This window comes from Heloderma suspectum, chromosome 3 (genome assembly GCF_057233095.1).
Source record: "Heloderma suspectum isolate Gila_16-S chromosome 3, 16-S_ref, whole genome shotgun sequence".
Classification (NCBI taxonomy): domain Eukaryota; kingdom Metazoa; phylum Chordata; class Lepidosauria; order Squamata; family Helodermatidae; genus Heloderma; species Heloderma suspectum.
Window position 1 is genome coordinate 64,522,243 of NC_139460.1, and position 19,375 is coordinate 64,541,617.

Genomic DNA, 19,375 nt, shown 5'->3' on the forward strand with positions numbered 1-19,375 from the left:
CTAAAACACTGGTGATCGAACTTCCTCTCTGGTATTTCTGTAAGAGCAAGGATATGACCTGTTTCATGTTTCACAGCCATTTAGAATATTCATCCCCCGATCAGGGGTCGCTACACAATGTCTCAACCCGGATACTATTGTTTAATCATGAGCTAAAAAACCCACAGTTAATCTACCATTACTAGCTGGGTTAACCCTGGGTTGTTTAACCCACAATTAACCTATAGTGTTGGGTTTGGGGCATCGTGTAGTGACCCCTGATCAGCCTGATTGGAGTTTGAATATTCAAAAAGGCTGCAGAAAGCGTCTGGCACATGCTGCAGCAAATCGTGGATTAATTAACCCAGGTTTTGCTGCCGTTACATGCAAACAGCCCCTGCGTGGAAGTGGGGAGTTTGAAACCATGTAGACAAATAGCAGTTGATCATTACATTTCTCCTTGCCAAATTCCATCAGTAGCTTCTTTAACTCTTCACTTCTTGTCCCCAGGTGGGTTTGTTGTTTTTGTGAGCTCAGGGACAGTAATTGCATTTTGCCGTCGGTCTAAGAGAACTATGATTGGTAGAATACCAGTGCTGGAGGCTGATTTTAAGTCCCAGATGTAACCAGCTTGGGCGTGTTATGCCTTGTCAGAATTAAGCAACCTTGCTGCTTAGACTAGTTATAAGTTAGGTTACTGCAGTGACTGGTGGCACTGGTGTGCTAGTGATGTGCTCTCCAACTCTGACTGGTACTGTACTCTTTGCTTATCTCCTCCAAGTTACCCAAGTGATCATGTAGATTAGGAATAAACAGGCATGATCATGGTTTCCCTAAGATGCCCATTTCCTCAGTACTTGTTGAGCAGGTGTTGCAGAGGAGCTTTGACTTCCTGACACCTTGGCAGCAATTGCTCGGTAACTGTGTTGATCTACTCTCTAGGAAAGTCAGCAGCTAACTGATTCTTTTTCATGGCTACAAGCTGAGCCACCTAAAACAGGGAAGCAGCCATGGCTTTTGGCACGCATGTTGTGTGGGTACCTTTCAAATGCATATGCATCTGCACAAGGCAGATTGTGCAGCTAGCTGCTCTACCCTTTGCCCCCCCTCCCCCGTCTTTTTCTTACAACTTGAACTGCATTGAACACAGTCTGCTTCTGTCTACCTGGGCTTCAGATATGAGCCAGCATTAGGTCATGATTCCATCATGGGCTATAATGATGTGGGCAAGAACAGAATGCCAAACGTGTTATTGATAACGGTCATTGTATAGCTCAGCATCTTAATTTGCTGCATGCCTGGAGTGAGTAGTAGCTTCCTCCCCCCCACCCCCAGCAAGTGCGTAAGTGTCACATTGCACCTGCCCCGCAGAATATCCTGTCTTTGAGGAAGCTGCATAAGGCTGTAGTGTATTAACACAGTACCGTGACAGGATTTGTGCTTCAAACCTGTGTGCCGCCTTTAACAGGAATCAGAATTGGTGGCTGTGTGTGTGGTATGGGGGTCTCTAGCATTATAGAGCCAGTCAGCCTTCCAAAACTTGGTGCCCTCCAGACGTTTTGGGCTACACCTCCCATACTCTTTTGCCATTGTGTCTGGGGCTGATAGGAGTTGTAGTTCAAAACATTGGGAGGGTGGCAGGTTGCAGAAGGCTGTAGGAGCAAGAGAAGCAAAGCCGCTGAGCAGCATCATGGTGGCTGGGAGCAGGAAGCAGCTTTATAGGTGAACTGGGCACGTGGGGAGAGATCACCCACAAATCAGGGCCAGCTCCAAAATTTTAGTGGCTCTCAGGCAAGGTGCCAACAGTGAACCACCTGAAGCTGGATGGGATGAGACACGCCAGATCTGTCCATGCAGTGGAGCCAGCCTGGCCTTAAATATATATTAAAGTAGCAGTTACAGGAACTCTGGGGGAAAGTGACCATGTTATACGTGAGTTCTTGGTTCTAAGGGAAGCAAAAGCCGAGTGTAGTCAAACGTGTACCCTGGATTTTAGGAAAGCTGATTTTAATAAACTCAGAACAATGATCAGTAAGGTCCCATGGCAAGCGACGCTAATGAGAAAAGGAGTCCAAGATGGGTGGGAGCTTTTAAAAAAGGAAATTCTCAAGGCACAATTACAAACAATTCCAACAAGAAGAAAAGGTGGAAGACAACAGAAGAAGCCAATGTGGCTTCACAAAAAGCTTAAAGATGACCTGAAAACAAGAAAGGACACATATAGGAAGTGGAAGGAAGGCCAAGCAGCAAAGGAAGAGTACAGGCAGGTAGCACAGAACTGCAGGGATGGAGTCAGGAAGGCTAAAGCTGAGAACGAGCTGAGGTTAGCGAGGGATGCTAAAAGCAACAAAAAGGCTTTCTTCAGCTGCGTGCATAGTAAAAGGCAGAGGAAAGAAATGGTGGTTCAGCTATTAAATAAGGATGGCAAAACGATAACAGATGACAAAAAAAAGGCAGAGGTGCTCAATTTCTACTTTGGCTCAGTCTTCTCCCAAAAGAGGATCTATGACCCCACTGGCAATGGCAAAGTATAGGCTGAAGGGGCAGGATTGCAGCTTGAGATCAATAGGCATATGGTCAAGGAACACCTAATTACTTTGAATGAGTTCAGACTCCAGGGCCAGATGAACTGCATCCTAGAGTAATAAAGGAACTGGCAGAAGAACTCTCAGAACCGCTGTCTATTCTCTTTGAGAAATCATGGAGGACGGGGGAAGTGCCAGATGACTGGAGGAGGGCTATGTTGTCCCTATCTTCAAAAAGGGTAAAAAGGAGGAACCTGGGGGCTACAGACCACTCAGTCAGTCTGACAACAATCCCTGGGAAAACTCTGGAGCAGATCATAAAGCAATCCATCTGTAAGCACCTTGAAAACAATGCAGTGATTACTCAAAGCCAACATGGATTTGTCAAGAACAAATCCTGCCAGACGAATCTGATCTCATTGTTTGATCAAGTAACCTCCCTTGTGGACTGTGGGAATGCTGTAGACATAATATACCTCGACTTCACCAAAGTGTTCGAGAAAGTGCCCATGATCTCCTGATGAGCAAACTCGCTCAAAGTGGGCTCGATGAAAGAACGATCTGGTGGATCCACAGTTGGCTACAGAATCAGACTCAAAGAGTGCTTCTCAATGGGATCTTCTCAAACTGGGGAGAGGTAACGAGCGGGGTACCACAGGGCTCAGTCCTGGGCCCAGTGCTCGTCAACATTTTTATTAATGACTTGGAGGAGGAGGTGCAGGGAATGCTGATCCAATTTGTACATGACACAAAATTGGGCAGGATAGCTAATACCCAGGAAGACAGAAACAAAATTCAGAGGGATCTTGATAGACTGGAGTGCTGGGCAGAAAACAACAGAATGACATTTAATCGGGATAAATGCCAAGTTCTGCACCTAGGAAAAAAAACCCAAACGCACAGTTACAAGATGGGGGATATGTGGCTCGACAACACTACAAGCGAGAAGGATCTTGGAATTGTTGTCCATCACGAGCTGAATATGAGCCAACAATGTGATGTGGCTGCAAAAAAGGCCAGTGCTATCTTGGGCTGCATTACTAGAAGCATCGCTTCCAAATTCCAGGAAGTACTAGTTCCCCTCTACTCAGCACTGGTTAGGCCTCATCTGGAGTACCGTGTCCAGTTCTGGGCACCACACTTTAAGAAGGATGCAGACAAACTGGAGAGGGTTCAGAGGAGGGCAACAAAGATGATCAGGGGACTGGAGTGGAAACAAAGCCCTATGAAGAGAGGCTGAAAGAACTGGGCATGCTTATCCTTGAGAAGAGAAGACGGAGGGGAGACATGATAGCGCTCTTCAAGTACTTGAAAGGCTGTCACAGACAGGAAGGCCAGGATCTCTTCTCGATCATCCCAGCGTTCAGGACACGGAATAATGGGCTCAAGTTACAGGAAGCCAGATTCCGGCTGAACATGAGGAAAAACTTCCTGACTATTAGAGCAATACGACAATGGAACCATTTACCTAGGCAAGTAGTGGGCTCTCCCACACTGGAGGCATTCAAGACGAGGCTGGACAGCCATGTGTTAGGGATGCTCTGACTTGGATTCCTGCATTGAGCAGGGGGTTGGACTCGATGGCCTTGTAGGCCCCTTCCAGCCCTACTGTTCTATTATTCTATGATTTGCAAGGTTGTTTTTATAGCTTCTTCTCTATAATTGAAAACCAATTTTGTCTAGGCTTTGCAATGTAGGCCCACATGGTGGTGCAAAGCAAATGGTTTAGCTTTGTGCATCAACGGCAATCACAATTTGGTGCAAGTTATAGAATCGTAGGTTCAGTCTCTGGCCAGCATGTGCATACACATGGGACACACGCTCAACAAGAGACTGCCAAGACAAAGTGGCAGATACAAATAGTCCCCCCATTTTCCCAACCTATCATAACATAGAGCTTAGGCAAATAAAACCTGGGTGGGGGAAAGGAATCTTGAACACTCCTTTGTGCCACAAGGTGCAGTTGCCGCATATTCCCAGCACAAGAGGGACAAATAATATGCTCAGTGTGCCCATGTGTGAACAGGCATAACGCCTGTGTGTGGTACTTTATTAACAGATATAGGCTGCCCATTTAGCATATACAGTTGCTATAGCAACTTAGGTTTCCTTAGCAACAGTGCCAGAAAATAATCCGGTACCAATTAAAAATAAACTGTTAGCCGGGGAGGGGGAGGGGCAGCAGTGGGAGGAGTGGGATTTCTGTGAATTGGTCCCCTTCCCTTGTGGCTTTTTCATCCCAAGGACTCCAAGCACAGGCAGAGACATGAAATAACCTTTTTCTTCTTGGAACCAGCCAGGAAGGTGCACTGGGTCACGTTGTCTCCTCTTAGTGGCTGAAGTTATTCTCCTAAAATTAATAAGGTGGAAAGTATCTACTCAGCAGTATGAGCCTAAGCCTCCCTATTAAAACAAGCTCCCTAGAGAGAAGAGATGAGGGCTCCTTTCCTCTTATATGTCATGTCATTGCATAGCACAGCTATCTAGTCTTTATTAGCATACTGATTAAAGCCAGCGGCAATATAGGCTCCAGGGGAACTTCTTAATGTGTTGTCAGGATGCATAAACCTTGCAAGATGTATTAGAATGGTAAAGTCCTATTGTCATGAGAACTGCCTCTTTTCTTTCAGAACGTTTTGTGCATATCCTTTTTTCTATTCGCTCCAAAGCAGCCTGAGGGACAGAGCAAGACTCCAGGGGGGACACCCTCCATTGTGTTAAAAATAGACAGGAATACATGTATGTCAAACTGTGTGTGTGTGTGTGTGAGAGAGAGAGAGAGAGGGAGAGGGAGAGAGAGAGAGAGAGAGAGAACAAACCACATTATATTAACGTTTTTGCCTTTCTAGGAGTACAACTCCATGGGGCTGTGCCACTCTAAAGAAACTTATGTTTTCGTTTTTTACAGTGTCTCTTGCTCTAAAGAGCACTTTAGGAACAGGCACAAGTGAGTTAGTACCTGCAGTGTATTGCATGTTGTTATGCTACTGTAGGTATTCTTTGTTTTTGTTTTTTAAATTGGAAGTAGCAATGGGGAAGGCTTATTTTATAAACCAATCAAGTTTATAAAATTGATTGGGAAGGCTGACCGAGAATATACCAATCTGGAGCCCTCCAGAAATTTGGGCTACAACTTCCATCATCCCTGACCACTGACCATGCTGGCTGTGGCTGATGGGGGCTGTAATCCAAAACATCTAGAGGGCACCAGGTTTGGGAAGACTGTTCCAGGTATTTGCTGGGGTGGGGGTTATATATGGGTCTCCAATTTTCTTCATTATCCCCTGAAATGCAAATGTCACTGTAAAGTTTGTTTATATTATCAGTTATCCTGGGATAACAATCCAAATAACTCCACATTCTATTTGAGTAACCCCTTGAACGTGTAAGCAAAGGCTGAAGCAAGCTGAAAAAAAAGGAAAAGAGCTCTGGTAAAACAGCATCTAATTAACTCACCTTTTGTCTTAAGAAAGAAATACAAAATATATAAAGTGGTGTCTTCTAGCGGATCACCTTTTGTGACTATAAGACTGTCTGCTGAGAAAAGCTCAGGTGTGTAAGTTTAAATAGGGCTGAGCACCAAAATGTGGAGAGAAACTTGGCCTTACAGACTCAGAGCAGAAGTAAGTTGGCTAAATGCAGTAGGCAGTTCCCAGTTACCACATTCCAAAGCCAAAATGGATAACCTGAGTGTTAGAGGACTGGGATGAAGATACAAATGGGTCTGAGGAAACACACAAATGGGCAAGATGCAGAAACAAAGCAAAAGTGAAGCTCAAGGATTTGACACTCGGAAGGCTTAATTGGAGGTAGGGCTTGCCAAGGTTTAGGTGACTGACATAAAGAGAGTCACTATAGATAGGAAGCTATGTATAAATAGATATGGATACCATAAAATATTCCCAGACATGTATAGGCTGGCTTTCTTAACGCAGGTGAGAAGGAAAGGCACTCTGCACGTGTGCAAAGGCTTTTTATATTTAGGGTAGAATGAACAAGGTAATGAATAAAAATAAACCAATTGCTTCCTGGGTTAAAGAAATGTAAATTTTTGTAGTTGTCACTTTAACTGGTCCATGCTTTTCTCTCCTTTCTTTCCCCCACTTCCCCCCGCAGTGACAAAATTGCAGGTGAGCAAATCAAAGCGGAGCATCACCCTAGTGGAGAGCAGGCCCATCCCCCTGAACTGCTCTGTGAAATCTCAGACTAGCCCAGACTCTCATTTTGCTGTCCTGTGGTATGTCCACAAACCCTCTGACACGGATGGGAAGCTCATCCTGAAGACCACCCACAGCTCTGTGTTTGAGTATGGCACCTATGCAGAGGAGGAGGGGCTGAAGGGGAGGCTGCAGTTTGAGAGGTCACTGTCCGGAGGGCTCTTCAGCCTCACGGTCCAGAGGGCCCAGGTCAGCGACAGCGGCAGCTATTATTGCCACGTGGAGGAGTGGCTTCTCAACCCCAACCATGCCTGGTATAAGCTTGCTGAGGAAGTCTCAGGTCGGACTGAAGTCACTGTCAAGTTGCCAGGTAACAGTGCAGGCATGGGACCAACCGGGGAGTGGGGGCAGGGGGCAGCGTCTGTGTTTTGAAGGGCCAGATCTCACCAAATTCCTCTTTGATTGCAGCAAACATTTGCTCTGGAATTGAGTCAGTTGTTTCAAGGGAACGTTTCATGTCCAACATTGTGCCCATCATCTAATGCCCTGTTTCTTGACTACTACCATCTACAACTTCCTGCCTGCACACCATGGTCTGGTTCGCACATTGCAAATGAAGCAAAAGTGAGCAAGGGTACTGGCCCCCAGTCACCCACTGACTCCCACTGAACTAAACAACCTAAGAGTCACTCCATCCCTGGGTTGTTGTCCGTGATGTCCTAAGCGAGACATTGTGGGTTGTTGAGGGAGGAACAACCCACACTTGCAGCACTTGGTTTGTTCTTGGGTCACATGTGTGGGCTGTTCTCCCTCAACAACCCACAATTCTGGGTTCGGATGTCACAGACAACAGTGCAGAGTCGAGAGTGTCCGTGGATTGTTTAGCTCAGCAGGAGCAGACAGCCATCCAGGATCCAGCACGCACACTTGCTCACTCACTCTTGCTCGTTCACAGCTACCCAGGGTTTGTTTAAACCCTGTGTAGCCATGCGATATGAGCCAGGTCACTCTCTTCTTCAGCCTGTCAAATGGAAGTTAAGCTTCTATTCCCATCCTGTCCATATATCCTGGCCTACTGGATGGTAGATCTCAGGATGCATCCACACAGGAGCTCCACTGCAGCCCCATTTCTATTCTTTAGTAGGCCACTGGAAATCCAGGAGAGCAGATCTGGGGGAAAGGAAGGACACTATGACTTGGGCAATTGTCATATCCACATCACATTTTTTTCCTGCATATTTGGACTGCAGCAGCCAGTCCACAGTCCAGGATTTCCCATTTCTGCCACACAGACAAATGCTTCAGGTCACAGCAGGCAGTGTGGCTTGTGGACTGCAGTTCATGGAGAAACCCTATGAACCTTTGTGTAGAAAGTTCACGAGAATGCTTCTGTTTCTAATTGCAGGAGTCTAGACCAACCATCCTCAACCCAGTGCCCTCCCGAAGTGTTGGACTACAACTCCCAGTATGGCTGACTGGAGATGATGAGAGTTGTAGTCTAACACACCTGGAGGCCACCAGGTTGAGGAAGGCTGGTATAGATTTTCATGGCCCAGGGTTCTCTTGAAAGCTGTTTTTGAGAGCCTTTATGAAGCAACAAACAGCAAACTGTTTGCTGAGTCCTTTAATGAAGACGAAAGCTTGCATTTGAGGGGCAGTTGTTTCCTTGACAGGAAACAATAGAAAGTGGAGGAAGTAAGGAAGTGTTGAATAAATCAATGAACTGCCAGTCAACAAATAGAGAGGCAGAAGAAAGGTGAAGTCTATTATAGGACAAAATCTGGGAGAGCTGGCAATTTCCAGCAACTATGCACTGCTCTAGAAAGTTTGTGGGCATCTAACCATTCTGTCCTTGAAGGACAAGTTGCTTTTTTCTATCCATTCCAGCAGAGTAGGGAATTAACAGTGTCCCACAAGTTTGACACAGGAAGAGGGGTGCTTGCTTCTTCACCTTTGAAAAATAATCACCATCCCTATTATTACTGAAGTACAGGGGAAAGTATCCCAAAAGTCAGGCTAGGAGCTGAACGCCTAGGCTGCATAGTGTCCGTTTCTGTGTGTGCCATACAACCCCAGAGGATACAGTAAGATTGGGCTAGTCACCAGTAGCAGATGTTGAAAATGCTGTGTTGAGAGCTTCAAGCGGTATTTGGTGCTGTCACATGTGTGAAGTAAGCCATGATGTTTTACATTTCGGTCCTTGCATTTAACATGGAAAGTCCTTTGAACCTCAGTGATATAGGAACAGGCTATATGCCGTATTCAGTAAGTCAGAACCATGCTATCCAGGCAGGGCTGGCATCAAGGGTAGGCAAGGTTGGGCTCCTCTCAAAGACGCACATCCCAGCAGGGGCCCACTAACAAGAGCCCCCTGGAGCTGCTCGTCCTCTTCACCATTACAACCTGCTAGTTCGCTTGCCTCTTGTTCCGAGCCAGACAACGGTGGTGGTGGTGGTGAGGAGGAGCGGTAGATTCCACTGCCTACTTGCTCACTAGTTCTCTGCCTGTCAAGCAAGCATGTGGTAGCTACGATGAGGAAGAAGATGAGGAGCAATAGCGGCTGGTGGCAATGGTAGTAATAAGGTAGACTCACTGAGGGAGAGGCCCTGTTGCAGGCACCTTGCTCCAGAGCCAGCTGTGTATCCAAGAAGTCCCACTGGTATCCAGTTAACATTGTAGAACAAATCACACTAAATCAATATAAAATTTTATTTAAACTAGAATATCTACCCCGTTTTCCCCCTCCAGTGGAGGCACTCCAAACAGCAAACAAATTCTAAAAAACATCATACACAATAACAATAAATCACATAATTAACATGAAATAAATAACATGATATTAAACTAACAGAGCTCCAGGCATCCATTCTGGAGGAAGTTATGTCCTGTTAACACCAGCTATAAGGAACGTTCTTAATCACTAGTGCTGCTCCAGATAGTCTGGTTGGTACATTTGCAGTCCCTAAATCTTCTTAGTTGATGCTGTGTCTGCAACATGCCTGCACCCCTTGCACTCATTGTATAAGCTCCCACATTGCCTATAGCATCTTTCCGACTGCATGCGTGGAAGGAAATCCCTAAAGGTTCTTCAGATTCCAGCACCATGCTAAACAACGTGCAAAATACAGAGTAACCCAGTGACCCTGCGCTGGAGTGATTTATATTTAACACGAAGAAAAACAGATACAATACACAAAACCAAAACTAGAAAAGGAAGACTGCTGTTTTGGTCCTGTTGTGTTGTCAGTTGATTATTAGTTTCTTGTCTTTTTCCTAGATAACCTCTTGGAAGTGAACCAGAGCCAGAAGAACCTCACAATTCTAGAGAATGAATGGGTGACATTAGAGTGTCTGGTCACCAACTGGAGCAGCCGTGCTTCCCAGTTGTCTGTGGAATGGTATGTGTGGAAATCTGGCCACCCAGAGAAAGAAGCTGTTCTAAAGCTGACCCGCCAAGCCACCCTGTTGTATGGAGAGCTGGCAGCACTGAATGATCTGAAAAGCAGGCTGCGCTTAGAAAGCCCTTCTCCGGGCCTGTATCTGCTCACCATCCAGAACATGACTGTGGAGGATAGTGGGACCTATGATTGTCTGGTGGAGGAGTGGCTACTGAATCCCACAAATACATGGTACAAACGGGCAGAAGACCTGTCTGGGCTGACGACAATTATGGTGAAACAGCCAGGTAAAGTGATTATGTACCTGAGGCTTTGGACCACCACTGGAGAGAGTGAGACAGAGAAGCTCAATTACTGCTCACTGCAACTTAGCCCTGTGAGATAACTTGCTGTGAGATTGCCAACTAAAATATGCACTTACCGTTCAGTGACAAACAAGTTACCTGGCTGTCTAAGCAGCTGCTAGGTTGAGCAAATAAATGTTTCCCCCCTAGTTTGGAATACTGAGCCAGCAGTTGCTCATTCTAGATACCGTTGAAATGGGGAGAAGCCAAGGAAGGGCATTAAACTCTTACAAGCAAGGGCCTGCAACAAAGTGGGGAGCCTTTGAAGGCATACATTGGGGCACCTGGCAGCCAGCCTGTTCCATACCTTCAGAGCTTCCCCTTCTCAGGTATGGAGGCTTTTCCAGAGTGGGAAAACCCACCTGAGGAGGGATGGCTGTGCCTGTATTCTCTCCTTGCTCCTTTCCCTTTCTTTCTGGTGATTGCACATGTGGTGTTTTTTCCCACTTGGCTGCCCCAAGGCTCTGGAACTCCCTTCCCAGGGAGGTGAGAGCGGCACCCTCCTTGATAAGCTTTCACAGGCATGCAAAAACTTTTTTGTTCCAGCAGCCCTTTGGGGATAGCTAGTCTGGACCTATGAGAATATGACAGATGGATACTATGGTTATATTTCTTGTTGTCTTTTAACATTTTTATATTTTATACAATTTTAATGCTATTGATGATTTAGTTATATTTTAACTTTTGTATACTTCTGTTTTAATTATACAAATTTTAATGTTGTAAAGCCACCTTGAGTCCCAGTATTGGGGAAAAGGCGGGATATAAATAAATATAATAATAACAACAGCAGCAACAACAATAATAATAATCCCCACTTTTAAATTATATGTACTTCCACAAATCTCAGAATTTCCCTGAGCATGCTGGTACCTCTCTCGTACATTAGTAGTGCCATTTTAGCTACATAAGTATCGGCACTCATCCTGGAAGTTGGCAGATAGAGGGACTATGTGGCCAATATGTTGCCTTCATGTTTTTAGCTTCATTTCCCCATCCCATGCCATGTGCAGCTAAGCTACTGGGATGGAGCTGGTAATAGCAATAATTTGGCTACCTTCCCAAGGACTCTGCAGTGTTTTCTTTTTTTATGTGGAAGGGAGGGTACAGTAATATTCAAGACACAGAGACTCTCCGTTATGATTTTGGCATTTACTATCTCTTCTCCAGTACTGAGAGAGAGTCTGCCAGCTTTTCCACCAAGGTCTCTATGTCCCTGACCCCAGAGGTTGGCCAAGGACAAATGAAGCTTAGGCGTGTTTTGAAAATAAGCTTATCTTGTTTTGATTTAATGTATTTAAATGACTTAGAAGTATGGTTATAAAATAGCTTTCTATTTACAAATTCACCTTTGTTGTGATGTTGTGTATACACTTAATGGGAGGTAATTGTATGGTTTGGAAGCTTTCTTGGATGTTCAGGTTAAAGATTTAATCTAGAGTTCATAAGACATGCAAAGCAAGGAGAGAATACAGCTCTAAATGAGATAAATGACTGGTGAGACCTCCATGTGGAAAGTTTGACAGTAAAATACTGACAACACCACTTTCCATGATGGAAACATTTTAAATTCGGTAAAATGAAACTACAAAAGAGATTTTTAACAGCTAGATATGTGGCTTTGAAGTACTTAAATTAGGGCTGTACATTTTCAACTATGGCTTGTGACTTGTAGCAGGAATGAAAGGGTGAAATTTGGTCTGTGAAATACTCTTCAGATCAGTGCATCTGCTTAGTTACTACACATAGAACCTATGTGCTTCAGCAGGATTTATGCCTGTGGAATGCCCATACTATAGTTTGCAAATATCAGCAGACGGAATAAGATTTAGCAGAACTATAATTCTTGTGGGCAGGACTTGCACTCTGAAGAACAAGCCAGTTCCTGGGAGAATGAAAATCTTATCCATGACATCTTTGCTAGAGAAACTTTTCCCCAATTGTTCTGGGTGTAGAAGAAACATCTAGGTTCTCTAGGGAAAGAATGCCTCCAGGCAATAATCATTGTGAAGTCTGCACACATTAGAGCTAAGCTTCCAGATTCTCCTTTTGGGCTGAACGTTCTCAGATGGCCTGTTAGCAGCCTCAAGATAGACGAAACAGACTAATCTGAGGTGGAAACCTTACAGCTACTGTTGTGCAGAATGGGAAGGAGGAGTGGGAATCCATAATTTAGGTCTTAAAAATCCCACAAGCTTGTTGACTCACTAACAAGATTAAACAATAATGAATGTCTCTGTACTTCAGCAAATCCTTTGTCCTTTTCATTTAGTTCTGTGAATTCTTCCCTTCTTCCAAAAACACCCTTTGGGACTGTTGATTAAATTTACCATCCTTGAGGCCAGTGAGATGGGGGCCATGAAGAGAGAAAAGACTGAATGAGGTGTTTAATATACAGTTGGTTGCATTCTTAATTATGCAGCAAAGTGCTTTTGTTCTCTCATAAGCACAATATGGATGGATAACTATTACCATGAGATTACAAAGAACATTCAAATATCTCTCCCCCCCCCCCCCCCCGTGTGTTGGAGCAAATAATACCAATGCACCATTTTCCTCTCTCTTGCTGTACTGGTTACTATGTGTTAGGCAGGACCCAGCATGTCACTGGTCACATTTAGAACATGCTGAGTGTTATCAGCGAGCCAAGAAAATGCTTTGGCTGTATTGTGGTGCCAGGTCTTATGTCACAGGAGTGACATCACTTCTGCTCCCTGTGGCTCCATTCTACACTGCTCCAGTAATGGTGGAGTTTGCATGGGATGAGTAGTATGGGAAGCACCCACCTTGTCTGCCCCTTAGTCATGATCTCCTTCATTTGAACATTACTAGAGGATAGCAACCATGCCCTTCCAGTAATGCAAACACCAGCCCTTCCAACAGGAGGGAGAGAATCACCAAGTTACACAGTCAGCAACACTTTTTAATGGTGGTTCTTGGAGTGCAAAACAAGGCCACCCACCCAGGAGCATGAGCATCTTCCTGTCCTTCCTAGCCAGTGTCTTGATTGGGACAGAGGCTGGGCTGTCAATTCAACACCAGCTTGTTCCAATCAGTGCAATAAAAGAGGCTGTGCACTCCAACACTTGGTTTCCCTGCAGTCACCTCCTTGACGACCGAAAAGTCTGCACTGCATCCCTACAGCCTTCTCTTTCCCATTTTTCTTCTGATCTCCCAGCCCCCACGCTTAGGACAAGGAAGAGCCCTTGCAGGCAACCTGTGTTTTGTGCTAGTCACATTTCAGGGAGCTTTTTTTTCCAAAGGGAGACACCCTAGGGCAACTCCTATTTTAGTCATATTCATGCCGTCTGCAAAAGCCACATGTCTGTTTGTGCATTTGTGTCTGTGCAATGAAAAGAAGCTAATTGATCTTGGTACATGTTTCCAAACCCTTCAGATGCTACATTGCAAGTAGATACAACAATGGCCAACCTCACCGTGCCAGAGCAGGGGCATTTCCATTTGGATTGCAGCATCCTGTCCCTCTCCAGCCGGGATTCCCGCTTTGCTGTGACATGGTTCATTGTGAAGACCAAAGAGAGAGACGGGAATGCTGGTCGCAAGGACAGCGAAGAGAGGGAGCCCTTGTTACGAGTTGGCCAGGATTTCATCTTCGGCCGAGAAGCCAGCCTCTGGGAAGGCAGACTGCGCTTTCAGAGGCTCTCGGCCACGTTTTATCGATTGACTGTGTTGCAGGCAGGTGCTACAGATACTGGCAATTACTCATGCCGGGTGGAAGAATGGCTGCCTAACCCCAGGGGAGTGTGGTACAAACTGGCTGAGGACGATTCTGGCCCCATAGCAGTTTATGTGCAAGACACAGGTGAGGTGATGGTGAGCATTCTTTGGGGGAGGTGAGTGGGACATGTAACAGGGTCAGTGGTAATGCATGTGGGGGTGGGGGGGTGCTAAATCAGCTGAAATGTTCCCAGGATATTTGCTAATGGGATGGATCATGGAATTTCAAAATTCATATGCAAGCCAGGCCATATACGCTGTTGAGAGGTGCCCACTGTTACAAACTCTGACACCATCCACTCTTCTCAACAATATGATCAAAAAAGCTAGTACTTAGCTGGATCTCCCTTCTCATTCTTAAAGGACATCTTTGTTTGTATGTTGCCACCATCCCTTGGCTGCTCCCACTACTCCCAGTAATATCTGCAACCTTCGCCCATGTTTTATGGTTCATCACAAATTACATATGCCATGCTGTATGTTGCTAGTATAGAACCATCCTAACCGTATTAGCCATCCAAGCAAAATGGGTGGAAATTGCAGATTTTACTGGGTGCAGCATAGGAGCAACTCACAGGAAAGTAGCAGTCATGTCACTCTGGGTAACCTTGAAACGAGGCTTAGATTTTTCCTGAAGCAGTTGGCAGAAATTTGCATTCAGTTGGATTGAAAGAGAATCTCTGGGAGCCACTAGCTTTAGTCTTTAGCCAACGTTATACCTGCTATATTCCTAGAACAGAACAGCCAGAAGCCTTCGGTCAATTTGCAATGAGGGTCAAGGACTCCCAGAACCTAGGATGATCTCTCCCTTTGTGCGCTAGTCAGGAACTGATTCCAGGCATGACAGTCATGATACTATCCTTGTTCCCCAAAAGCTCTGGGCTCAGATTTGTGTCTATGATGGGTGATAGCCCTTGCTCAAAGACTGTGTTGTTTTTTTAAGAGAGTAAGTGGAGGAGGAAGGATTGAGGACTTTTTATAAGGCAGAGATTCAAACATTCACTCCCATTTGGTGTCATTCCATAGCCCATATTCTAGGTCAGCCAAAGACATCTTTAGTGTCTGAGGCATAAGATCCAAGAGGCAACCTTTTGCAAAATTATGAAAATAAATAATGTGCAAAGTCTTCTGGCTTAGGCAGCTGCGTTACTGCACACACACAGGCCTGGCCCTAGCTGCGTATGGGCTGTTGCTTCTTTGTGTGGTGATTGTTAGGCTAGTGTGCACAGGAAATAAAGTTTGTTGCTCTGGATGTTTATCTTTGCCCCTTACAACTTTTGTAGGTTCCTCTCTGCAGTCTGTCATCTGTTCGAACGACTCCCTGTTCTACTTCGTGTTCTTTTATCCCTTCCCCATCTTTGGCATCCTCATCATCACCATTCTGCTGGTGCGATTCAAAAGCAGAAACTCCAGCAAAAATTCCGAAGGCAAGAATGGGGTCCCCTTGCTATGGATCAAAGAGCCGCACCTAAACTACTCGCCCACTTGTCTGGAGCCTCCTGTTCTCAGCATCCACCCAGGGACTATAGATTAAACGGGAGTGACCTAAAGAGGTGAAGATGCACCTGGAACCCAAAGGAAGTGTGTTTTGTTGTCTTTTTATTCAGCATCTGTACTTTTTGGATCCCAACTCAGCTCCGCTATGGTGTTCCTGTCATTGTTTGGGGCTAGAGGAGCTCGAGCACCCCAGAATGCCTGTGAAGACCCAGCCAATGGCTAAGGGGTGGTGGAAGGTCCATGCTCTCACTGTATATAGTGGATTTTCTTTCTCCCCCCCCCCCCAATTCTCATTGTTTGTCCTTTGGACTGTAATTCTGTTGCTCAAATATGTTTTGTTCTTGTATTATGCAGAGGACAACCCCCAGAGTGTATTGGATTTGGTGGGCTGTTGTGCCAAAGTGGGGCACGTTATTTTGGGTAAGCTTGTTTTATCAAATGAGTTTGATTTGACATGCCCTTCATATTGGACAGGGCCAGAAAGAACTGTGTTGGCTGCTTATTGCTTTGGAGAAAATACCACCAGAACCACCCACTGCCAAGCTCCAGGCAGTGCCATTTCTGCCAGGTCACACCGCCTCTGCCACCCTTCAGTCTCTGGATGTTTTTAATTCCTTTTGAGGACTGAAAATGCAGAGGGAGTGGCTTTGCCATTTGCTTCACAATACATTGCTCGTGCCAGCTGCAGTCCAGCAAAGTGTATGTCACTGCAACAGAACTTCCTAGGCTTGATGCCCTTTCCTGTTGCCTATACAATTGTTTACTAGAAAGGCATACGGTCGCCCTCTGGGTTTTATTAAATCACACTGCCACTCTTTTGGAGACTGCAGGGACAAAAACCTGAATTCCTGATTCTCAAGACATTCAGACTGACCAAAGTAATGACTGAGGCAGCAGGGAGAAATGGCTGCCCCTCTGAGCAGGCCTGGCTTTGTCATGGTTTTGCAATATTGAAACACAGGATGGAGAAAATGCAGACATATTGAACAACTTTCATTTTTTGAGCAAGTTTCATTTCCAAATGCACTAACTACACAAAGGAACTTATGCCAGGCAAGAAAGGATCTGAATGGTCTTCCTTCCCTCCTGTATGTGCATGTGCCATTTTGTTTCTTCAGCTTTATTTCTCCAGGTGCAACTCCCTTCACCTCCATTCCCTACAGCCCTGCAAAAGCCACAATAAGTGGACTATGAGGAATTGCTGGGTCAAAACCTGCTGTTCTTTCTGTGAAAGACATGGTGTTAACAAGCTAAATTAGGGCTCGACACAGGCAGGGCACCTCCTTTCCACCAGAGTAAGCCAACTTCTCCTGTGCTGCATAGGAAATGCCTGCTGCACCTGATGGACTAGCTCTCTTGGCTCTCTGGTTCTAGCTTGGGGGACAGGGAAACATGTTTCCCAGAAAATGGCTGTTTGCCTGTCTTCCTGAAAGTCTTCCTGGCACAGCTGGCCATTACCAGTTCCACAAAACAACTGAATCTATGTAAGGGCACGTGATGCCCACATGTTCTGCTGCCCTGGCAGGAGGTGGTGGCAGGTGGAGGTAGGGGTGGCCACACAGCTAGGTCTCCCTGAAGAGTGAAACCTGATCGTCTTGCTAGATTGGACCTGTTGGAGTACTCTGTGGGGATAACGTGTTAACCTTAATTAATGGTGCTTTATAAGTCCGTGCAGTTGTTTGTCAGATGCTCTGCCAGGAGGAGAAGAATGTGCATGTTCAACTCACTCGCTCTAGGGGTAAATTCACTGTATTTATCCCAAGCTTTATGGTTTTTTAAAGCATCTCCTTTCCTTATAAAGGAGGATTTTGTAGCATTCCAATAAAGTATCTAGGATGTTCCCTGCTCCAAATCTGCCTCCGCAAACTATTATTCCTAGATAAAATCTGTGTGTGTGTGTGTGTGTATGTAATTTGAAAACACATACACCTTCATCCTCCCACCTGCACAGTGTATTCAGAAGGGAGGAATCAAAAAGTGATGGGAATGAAGAGCTAAGCAAAAAGAGGCCCTAGCTTGTGTCTCTTGTTTTATAAATGTAAAATGTCCTGTATATATACTGCTTTGGGGTAGGAGCTATAACTGAGTTCAGCTCTTAAAAATGAAACGAGTCAGCAGGACAATTCCCTGTCCTAAAGAACATTGCTCTTTTATCTTTACACTGGAAACCTATTGAACTGACCTAGTAGCATCAGTACTTCTCTACATAACCAACATTCCTTCCCATCCCCTCTAGCACCTTCTGTCTATGGAAAGCTATCCCACAGCGACCTCCAGTGGCCAGTCATTCCAATCCGCAGCTACAAACGCTTGGAAAATATGCAGATGTTTATCAAAGCCAGTAGACAAAAGTGGAAGGACTGTCCCTTAAGCAGCATTGATGATCGCAAAGATTACCTTGCAAATGACTTTTCCATTGCACTGCCAAGCTATTGCACAGTTTGGGACAGTGTTTCTCTCTAAAAGGTGAACATTGCCTGTAATAAACTTTAACAAAAGCTTATCGGACAACTCTTTCTTTACCTGGAAGAAAAGGAACAAACTACCTTTGCATGATGTGGGAAAACAGTGTGGGATTTTTTATTATTAAAAATAACTTTGTATCATGTTGCACTAAATGTTTTATACAACACACCTGAGAGCTGTAGTAAACCGTGTTGAAATTGTGATTTAATGTCCTGTGTTGATGGCTTTGAAACTCTGCTACCAAAGCCTTCCTTCTCTCTATTGATGCAACCTAGTTGTCAAAGGATGACTCCCTACCAGTGCCTGTGATGTCAAATGATATGTTCAACTGTAGCAAGCCCTGGGGTTCTCGCTCTAGCCTTGCACTTGGCACAGCTCCTGCACATGGGAGTGATTCCTCTGAAAAGCGTGAATGAGCAGCTGTCATGTGCATTGCCAATGCCAGCACTTGGACAAATGCCTGGTCCCAGGCACTGCCAAGTGGCCTAAGATGAGCCACCTGTAATACTAAAAAAGATGGACTGCCATGGCCTCTTCCCCTGTTGTGCTGAAAACTAAGGCTATGGCCACACATCTTTGCCTGGGTTTAAAAGCACTGGCAAGTGTTCAGAAGAGCTGCTTCCCCTAAACAAAATAGAACTATGTTGGGGGAGGAAGGAGGAGGAGACGACAATGATGTGCACAACCCATTGCCATGACCATCTCTATGGTCAAGAATTGCTTTACCATTTTCTAGTGAGAGGAAAACTTTGCCTTGCTGGTTGTTGTTGTTCAGTTGTTCAGTCGTGTCCGACTCTTCATGACCCCATGGACCATAGCACACCAGGCTTTCCTGTCCTACGCTCTCTCCTGGAGTGTGCTCAAGTTCATATTCATTGCATCGGTGATGCTATCTAGCCATCTCATCCTCTGCCGTCCCCTTCTCCTTTTGCCTTCAGTCTTTCCCAGCATCAGGGTCTTTTCCAGAGAGTTTTCTCTTCACATTAGGTGGCCAAAATATTTGAGCTTCAGCTTCAGTATCGGTCCTTCCAATGAGCACTCAGGGTTGATTTCCTTTAGGATTGACTGATTGGACCTCCTTACAGTCCAGGGGACTCGTAAGAGTCTTCTCCAGCACCACAGTTCGAAGGCATCAATTCTTCGGCGCTCAGCCTTCCTTATAGTCCAGATCTCACAGCCATACATTACTACTGGGAAAACCATAGCTTTGATTATACAGACCTTTGTCGGCAAGGTGATGTCTCTGCTTCTTACTATGCTGTCTAGGTTTG

The 19,375-nt window shown here is 45.3% G+C and overlaps 1 protein-coding gene across 2 annotated transcripts in view; it reads left to right on the forward strand.

The window, feature by feature from the left end:
* The window catches only part of IGSF3 (immunoglobulin superfamily member 3), a 157,751-nt gene extending 139,445 nt beyond the window's left edge, over positions 1-18,306 (forward strand). Inside the window, exons 8-13 of one of the 2 annotated variants that reach the window (XM_084843465.1) lie at positions 6,621-7,031; positions 9,939-10,346; positions 13,801-14,226; positions 15,425-15,889; positions 15,993-16,058; positions 17,875-18,266. In XM_084843465.1, the coding sequence (XP_084699591.1) occupies positions 6,621-7,031; positions 9,939-10,346; positions 13,801-14,226; positions 15,425-15,675 (1,496 nt within the window). In that variant the 3' untranslated portion in view covers positions 15,676-15,889; positions 15,993-16,058; positions 17,875-18,266. Of the gene's footprint in view, positions 1-6,620; positions 7,032-9,938; positions 10,347-13,800; positions 14,227-15,424; positions 15,890-15,992; positions 16,059-17,874 lie in introns of both variants that reach the window. The other variant, XM_084843463.1, reaches the window with a different exon arrangement.
* Positions 18,307-19,375: the final 1,069 nt, after the last annotated feature.